Source organism: Arachis stenosperma, chromosome 9 (assembly GCF_014773155.1).
Source record: "Arachis stenosperma cultivar V10309 chromosome 9, arast.V10309.gnm1.PFL2, whole genome shotgun sequence".
NCBI classification, from domain to species: domain Eukaryota; kingdom Viridiplantae; phylum Streptophyta; class Magnoliopsida; order Fabales; family Fabaceae; genus Arachis; species Arachis stenosperma.
The window spans coordinates 91,097,908-91,106,894 of NC_080385.1; the positions used below are offsets into that span (position 1 = coordinate 91,097,908).

The 8,987-nt window shown below is 39.1% G+C and overlaps 1 protein-coding gene across 1 annotated transcript; it reads left to right on the top strand.

Moving 5' to 3' along the window:
- Positions 1-634: 634 nt before the first annotated feature.
- Positions 635-1,897, top strand: LOC130949716 (uncharacterized). The gene has a single exon (XM_057878364.1). The coding sequence runs from the start codon at positions 635-637 to the stop codon at positions 1,895-1,897; it is 1,263 nt and encodes a 420-aa protein (XP_057734347.1).
- The last annotated feature ends 7,090 nt before the right edge of the window (positions 1,898-8,987 follow it).

Below are 8,987 nucleotides of genomic sequence, written 5' to 3' on the forward strand. Positions count from 1 at the left end.
ATGCTTCAGAAAGAGGCCAAAAGAAGGGGGTGCTGGAACTTAATTCTATGGATGCGCTATTGGCACAAAACAAGGCAATTGCAGCATAATTGGCAGCCTTAACGAAGAAAATGGAAAACAATTAAGTTGCAGTTGTCCAAGCTCAAGAACCACCCCAAGAAGAAAATGAACCAGAAGTTGAATTTGAGCAAGCAAACTATGTGCATAACCCCTCTCGACCACCATATGACCCTAACTCCAAGACATATAACCCAGGATGGAAGAACCACCCAAATTTTGGGTGGGGGAACCAACAAAATCACAACCAAGATCACAACAAACCATACCAAGCCAATCAGTACCAGAATCACAACTCCAACCATCAGTCAAATAACAACAGACCTTACCATAATCCACCTCACACATCATATCCTTCCAACCAGCAAACACACCACCATCAAGACACACTAACCCCAACCTCACAACCATGTGAAATCAAGGGTAACTTTGAGAGAGTAGAGGCCACAATAGCACAGCTATCATCACAACTCACAGGGCCATTTTCACCCTCTTGGAAAGGCAAGCACAAGCTAAAAAGAAGATAGATGCCAACCAAGAAGAATATAGGTCAAATTTGAAGAACCAAGGTGCAGCAATGTCAAAACTGGAAGCACTAATGGAATTCTTATCCAAGCAAATCCCAATGCCTACACACACATTTCCAAGTGACACCATAGCCAACCCAAGAGGGGAGTGCAAGGCCATCACACTTAGAAGTAGAAAAGTGGTAGAAGAGGCCACCCCAAACCAGGAGAACCACGAAGAAGAAGCTGTAGAAAAGCTAGAAAACAGGAAGAAAGAAGAGGTCCCTAGCCCATCTTCCTCAAAGCCAATCTTGAAGCTTTATGTGCCAAAGGCACCATACCCACAAAGGCTAAGGAAGGATGGAAAGGACAGCCAGTTTTCCAGATTTTTGGAAATCTTCAAAAATCTCCAAATCAGCATACGATTTGTTGAAGCACTGGAGCAAATGCCCCTCTACGCAAAGTTCCTGAAGGATCTCATGACAAGAAAAAGAAACTGGGGAGAAAAGGAGACTGTAGTCCTAACTGAGGAGTGTAGTACCATCATACAAAAGAAACTCCGCCAGAAAATGAAGGACCTAGGGAGCTTCCAAATCCCCTGCATCATAGGGGATATCACTATTGAAAAGGCTTTATGTGACTTGGGGGCTAGCATCAATCTCATGTCCTTGAACATGATGAGAAGGATGAAAATTGAGGAAGCCAAACCAACAAGAATGGCACTCCAACTAGCTGACAGGACATTTAAGTTTCCACATAGAGTGGTGGAAGGTTTATTGGTGAAGGTGGGAGAATTCATCTTCCCAGCTGACTTTATTGTGCTGGATATGGAAGAAGAGGCAAACACTTCAATTATCCTAGGAAGACCATTCCTAGCTACTACTGGAGCCATCATTGTTGTGCAAAAAAGAGCACTAGTCTTGAGACTACATGAGAAAAAGATGGTCCTCAATGTCTTCAAGGCAATGAGTTATCCCAAGGAAGCAATAGCAGAATACATGATGGTGGACACCATAGAACAAATAATCCAAGGAGTTTTGGAAGAAGAGCAATATGAAGAAAGTATTGAATTGGAGCAACCAGCACCACGTGAAGAACCACCACAAGGAACCATGGAAAGTTCAATCATGACAAACCACACGGACAACAATGGAGAAGAGGCACCAAAACTAGAGCTAAAAACCCTACCTCCAAGCTTGAAATATGCTTATCTAGGTGACAATAGCACCTACCCAGTGATCATCAACTCAAGCTTGAGTAAGGAGCAAGAAGAAGAGCTCATCCAAGTGCTGAAACAACACAAGGATGCTATAGGCTGGATGATGAGCGGATAATTTATACGCTTTTTGGCATTGTTTTTAGGTAGTTTTTAGTAAGTTCAAGCTACTTTTAGGGATGTTTTCATTAGTTTTTATGTTAAATTTACATTTCTGGACTTTACTATGAGTTTGTGTGTTTTTCTGTGATTTCAGGTAATTTCTGGCTGAAATTGAGGGATTTGAGCAAAACTCTGAAAAAAGCTGACAAAAGAACTGCTGATGCTGTTGGAATCTGACCTTCCTGCACTCAAAATAGATTTTCTGGAGCTACAGAACTTCAATTGGCGCGCTCTCAACGGCGTTGGAAAGCAGACATCCAGGGCTTTCCAGCAAAATATAATAGTCCATACTTTATTCGAAAATTGACGACGTAACTTGGCGTTGAACGCCAAGTACATGCTGTTGTCTAGAGTTAAACGCCAGAAAAACGTCATGATCCGGAGTTGAACGCCCAAAACACGTCATAACTTGGAGTTCAACTCCAAGAGAAGCCTCAGCTCGTGGATAGATCAAGCTCAGCCCAAGCATACACCAAGTGGGCCCCGGAAGTGGATTTATGCATCAATTACTTACTCATGTAAACCCTAGTAGCTAGTCTAGTATAAATAGGATAGTTTACTATTGTATTAGACATCTTTGGTCTCAGTTTTGTTTTATTCTTCATCTTAGGAGACTATTGATCATGTTTTGGGGGCTGGCCATTCGGTCATGCCTGAACCTTTCACTTATGTATTTTCAACAGTGGAGTTTCTGCACACCATAGATTAAGGGTATGGAGCTCTGCTGTACCTCAAGTTTCAATACAATTACTATTACTTTCTATTCAATTCTCTTTTATTCTTATTCCAAGATATATGCTACACTTAACTTTGATGAATGTGATGATCCGTGACACTCATCATCATTCTCACCTATGAACGCGCGTGATTGACAACCACTTCCGTTCTACTCTAGGCCGGGCGCATATCTCTTAGATTCCCCAACAGAATCTTTGTGGTATAAGCTAGATAGATGGCGGCATTCATGAGGATCCGGAAAGTCTAAACCTTGTCTGTGGTATTCCGAGTAGGATTCTGGGATTGAATGACTGTGACGAGCTTCAAACTCCTGAAGGCTGGGCGTGATGACAAACGCAAAAGAATCAAGGGATTCTATTCCAACCTGATTGAGAACCGACAGATGATTAGCCGTGCTGTGACAGAGCATAGGAACGTTTTCACTGAGAGGATGGGATGTAGCCACTGACAACGGTGATGCCCTACATACAGCTTGCCATGGAAAGGAGTAAGAAGGATTGGACGACTGTAATAGGAAAGTAGAGATTCAAGAGGAGCACAGCATCTCCATACACTTATCTGAAATTTTCACTATTAATTTACATAAGTATTTCTATCCCTTTTATTTTCTGTTTATTATTAATTATTCGAAAACCCATAAACCAATTTAATCTGCCTAACTGAGATTTACAAGGTGACCATAGCTTGCTTTATACCAACAATCTCTGTGGGATCGACCCTTACTCACGTAAGGTTTATTACTTGGACGACCCAGTACACTTGCTGGTTTAGTTGAACGGAGTTGTGAATTCAAATAAAGCCAATTATTAAATTTCATACAAGTACAAAGAGCATGTGATCACAATTTCATCCACCAAGTTTTTGGCGCCGTTGCCGGGGATTGTTCGAGTATGGACAACTGAAGGTTCATCTTGTTGCTCAGATTAGGTAATTTTCTTTTCAAAAATCTTTTTCAAAATTTTTCTTTTTATTTTTCGTTTTTCCAAACTATATTTTCGAAAAAATTAATAAAAATCTAAAAAAAAAATTAGAAAATCATAAAAAATCAAAAAATATTTTTGTGTTTCTTGTTTGAGTCTTGTGTCATGTTTTAAGTTTGGTGTCAATTGCATGCTTTAAAAATTGTTTTTGCATTTTTTCGAAAATTCCATGCATTCATAGTGTTCTTCATGATCTTCAAGTTGTTCTTGATAAGTCTTCTTGTTTGATCTTGATGTTTTCTTGCTTTATGTTGTTTGTTGTTTTTCATATGCATTTTTCGTTTGTTAGAGTCCATGCATTAAAGATTTCTAAGTTTGGTGTCTTGCATGTTTTATTTGCATAAATTTTTTTTTCAAAATTATGTTCTTGATGTTCATCATGATCTTCAAAGTGTTCTTGGTGTTCATCTTGACATTCATAGCATTCTTGCATGCATTCTTTGTTTTGATCTAAAAATTTCATGCATTGAGTATTTTTGTTGTTTTTCTCTCTCATAATTAAAAATTCAAAAATAAAAAAAAATATCTTTTCCTTATTTCCCTCCAAATTTAAAAAATTTTGGGTTGACTTGGTCAAAAATTTTAAAAATTAGTTGTTTCCTACAAGTCAAGTCAAAATTTCAATTTTAAAAATCTTATCTTTTCAAAATCTTTTTAAAAAATCATATCTTTTTCATTTTTTTTTATCATTTTCGAAAATTTCAAAAATATTTTTCAAAATCTTTTTTTTTTATATCATATTTTCAAAAATATGCTAACAATTAATGTGATTGATTCAAAATTTGAAGTTTGTTACTTTCTTGTTAAGAAAGGTTCAATCTTTAAATTCTAGAATCTTATCTTGTAGTTTCTTGTTAGTTAAGTAATTTTAAAAATTAAATCTTTTTCAAAATATCTTTTTATTAAAATTTTTATCTTATCTTTTTATCCTATCCTTCTGAAAATTTTATCTTTTTCAAAATTTGATTTCAAAATATCTTATCTAACTTCTTATCTTCTTATCTTTTTAAAATTTGATTTCAAATCTTTTTCAGTCAACTAACAAACTTGTTGTTTGTTTCTTATCTTTTTCAAAATCACTTAACTACTTTTCCCTCTCTAATTTTCGAAAATATCTCATCCCTTTTTCAAAAATTCTTTTTGTTTTAAATTTTAATTTTAATCTTATTTTTCGAAAATTACTAACCCCTTTTTCAAAATTATTTTTGAAATTCTCCCTCTCTTTTTATTCTATTTAATTATTTATTTACTAACACTTCTCTTCACCTCTCTTCATCTAAAAATCCAAACTCATTATATCCCTTGTGTTTGGATTCTTCTACCCCTTTCTTCTTCTACTAACATAAAGGAATCTCTATACTGTGACATAGAGGATTCCTCTTTCTTTTCTTGTTTTCTTCTCTTTTATATGAGTAGGAACAGGAAAAAAGGCACTCTTGTTGAAATTGATCCAGAACCTGAAAGGACTCTGAAGAGAAAATTAAGAGAAACTAAATTACAACAATCCAGAAACAACCTTTCAGAAATTTTCGAACAAGAGAAGGAGATGGCAGCCGAAAATAATCATAATGCAAGGAGAATGCTTGGTGACTTCACAAAGCCAACGTCCAAGTTTAATGGAAGAAGCATCTCCATTCCTGCCATTGGAGCCAATAACTTTGAGCTGAAACCTCAGCTAGTTGCCTTAATGCAACAAAACTGCAAGTTTTATGGACTTCCATCTGAAGATCCTTATCAGTTTTTAACTGAATTCTTGCAGATCTGTGAGACTGTAAAAACGAATGGAGTTGATCCTGAAGTCTACAGACTCATGCTTTTCCCTTTTGCTGTAAGAGACAGAGCTAGAATATGGTTGGATTCACAACCTAAGGATAGCCTGGACTCCTGGGATAAGCTGGTCACAGCCTTCTTGGATAAATTCTTTCCTCCTCAAAAGCTGAGCAAGCTGAGAGTGGACGTTCAAACCTTCAAACAAAAAGATGGTGAATCCCTCTATGAAGCTTGGAAAAGATACAAGCAGCTGACCAAAAGATGTCCATCTGGCATGTTTTCAGAATGGACCATATTAGATATATTCTATTATGGTCTCTCTAAATTTTCGAAAATGTCATTGGACCACTCTGCAGGTGGATCTATTCACCTAAAGAAAACGCCTGAAGAGGCTCAAGAACTCATTGATATGGTTGCAAACAACCAATTCATGTACACTTCTGAGAGGAACTCAGTGAATAATGGGATACCTCAGAAGAAAGGAGTTCTTGAAATTGATGCTCTGAATGCCATACTGGCTCAGAACAAAGTGTTGACTCAACAGATCAACATGATCTCTCAAAATCTGAATGGATGGCAACATGCATCCAACAGTACTAAAGAGGCAGCTTCTGAAGAAGCCTATGATCCTGAGAACCCTGCCATGGCAGAGGTTAATTACATGGGTGAACCTTATGGAAACACCTATAACTCATCATGGAGAAAACATCCAAATTTCTCATGGAAGGATCAACAAAAGCCTCAACAAGGCTTTAACAATGGTGGACGCAATAGGCTGAACAATAGCAAGCCATATCCATCATCTTCTCAGCAACAGACAAAGAATTTTGAACAAAACACTTCTAATTTAGCCAATATAGTCTCTGATCTGTCAAAGGCCACTTTCAATTTCATGAGTGAAACAAGATCCTCTATCAGAAATCTGGAGGCACAAGTGGGCCAGCTGAGTAAGAAAGTCATTGAAACTCCTCCCAGTATTCTCCCAAGCAATACAGAAGAGAATCCAAAAGGAGAGTGCAAGGCCATTGATGTAATCAACATGGCCGAATGCACAAGGGAGGAGGAGGGCGAAAATCCTAGTGAGGAAGACCTCCTGGGATGTCCCTCAAGCAAGAAGGAGTTTCCTATTAAGGATCCAGAGGAATCTGAGGCTCATATAGAGACCATAGAGATTCCATTAAATCTCCTTCTGCCATTCATGAGCTCTGAAGACTATTCTTCCTCTGAAGAGGATGAAGATGTGACTGGAGAGGAAGTTGCTCAATACTTAGGAGCTATCATGAAGCTGAATGCCAAGTTGTTTGGTAATGAGACTTGGGAAAGTGAACCTCCCTTGCTCATTAGTGAACTAGATACTTGGATTCAGAAAACTCTACCTCAAAAGAAACAAGATCCTGGCAAGTTCCTAACACCTTGTACCATAGGCACCATGACCTTTGAAAAGGCTCTATGTGTTTTGGGGTCAGGGATAAATCTTATGCCACTCTCTGTAATGGAGAAGTTGGGGATCATTGAGGTACAACCTGCCTTGTTCTCATTACAATTGGCAGACAAGTCATTGAGACAAGCTTATGGAATAGTAGAGGACGTGTTAGTAAAGGTTGAAGGCCTTTACATCCCTGCTGATTTCATAATCTTAGACACTAGGAAGGAAGATGATGAATGCATTATCCTTGGAAGACCTTTCCTAGCCACAGCAGGAGCTGTATTAGATGTCAACAGAGGTGAACTAGTCCTTCAATTGAATGGGGACTACCTTGTGTTTAAGGCACATGGCCATCCCTCTGTGACAAAAGAGAGTAAGAATGAAAAGCTTCTCTCAGTTTAGAGTCAAGAAGAGCCCCCACAGTCAAACTCTAAGTTTGGTGTTGGGAGGCCACAACCAAACTCTAAGTTTGGTGTTAAGATCCCATATCCAAACTCTAAGTTTGGTGTTGGGACTATACAACATTGACCTGATCACCTTGTGGCTCCATGAGGGCCACTGTCAAGCTATTGACATTAAAGAAGCGCTTGTTGGGAGGCAACCGAATTTTATTTATCTAATTTTTATTTTTTTGTTATTTTGTGTTTTATTAGGTACTTGATCATGAGGAGTCACAAAAAAATCATAAAAATTAAAAACAGAATCAAAAATAGCAGAAGAAAAAAATAACACCCTGGAGGACGCACAGGCTGGCGTTCAACGCCAGTAAGATGCATCTGGCCGGCGTTCAACGCCAGAACAGAGCATCATTCTGGCGCTGAACGCCAGAAACAAGCAACATTCTGGCACTGAACACCAGGAATGTGCCTGGAGAAGAAAAGCTGGCGCTGAACGCCAGTAACAAGCATGAAACTGGCGTTCAACGCCAGAAACATGCTTTACATGGGCGTTGAACGCCCAGAATGTGCACCACATGGCGTTTAAACGCCAGAATGGTGTGCAAAGGCATTTTACATGCCTATTTGGTGCAGGGATGGAATTCCTTGACACCTCAGGACCTGTGGACCCCACAGGATCACCTCAGGATCTGTGGACCCCATAGGATCCCCACCTACCATATTCCCACCTTACCTCCTAATCCTAGTTTTTGTGATTACTCTTCCCCATGTCACACTTCCCAACACTCTTCGCCAATCACCTCAATTCCTCTTCCCAATCACCCCCTTCACCACTCACATCCATCCACTCTTCCCCATAAACCCCACCTACCTTCAAAAATTCAAAACCATTTTCCCACCCATTCCCACCCTAAATAACCGAATCCACACTACCCCCTCTCCCTATATATACCCTTCAATTCTACTTCATTTTCACACAACACAACCCCCTTTTCTCCCACTTGGCCGAACCTACCTTTCTCCCTCTCTACCATATTCTATTCTTCTTCTTCTTCTTCTTCTCTTCTTTCTTTTTTTGCTCGAGGACGAGCAAGATTTTAAGTTTGGTGTGGTAAAAGCATAAGCTTTTTTTTGTTTTTCCATTACCATCAATGGCACCTAAGGCCGGAGAATCCTTAAGAAAAGGAAAAGGGAAGACAAAAGCTTCCACCTCCGAGTCATGGGAGATGGAAAGATTCATCTCCAAAAGCCATCAAGACCACTTCTATGATGTTGTGGCAAAGAAGAAGGTGATCCCTAAGGTCCCTTTCAAGCTCAAGAAAAATGAGTATCCGGAAATCCGACATGAAATCCGAAGAAGAGGTTGGGAAGTCCTAACCAACCCCATGCAACAAGTCAGAATCTTAATGGTTCAAGAGTTCTATGCCAATGCATGGATCACTAGGAACCATGATCAAAGTATGAACACGAGTCCAAAGAATTATCTCACAATGGTTCGGGGGAAATACTTAGATTTTAGTCCGGAAAATGTGAGGTTGGCGTTTTACTTGCCCATGATGCAAGGAGATGAACGCCCCTACACTAGAAGGGTCAACTTTAATCAAAGGTTGGACCAAGTCCTAATGGACATTTGATTGGAAGGAGCTCAATGGAGAAGAGACTCCAAAGGCAAGCCAGTTCAACTAAGAAGACTGGACCTCAAGCCTGTGGCTAGAGGATGGTTGGAGTTCATTC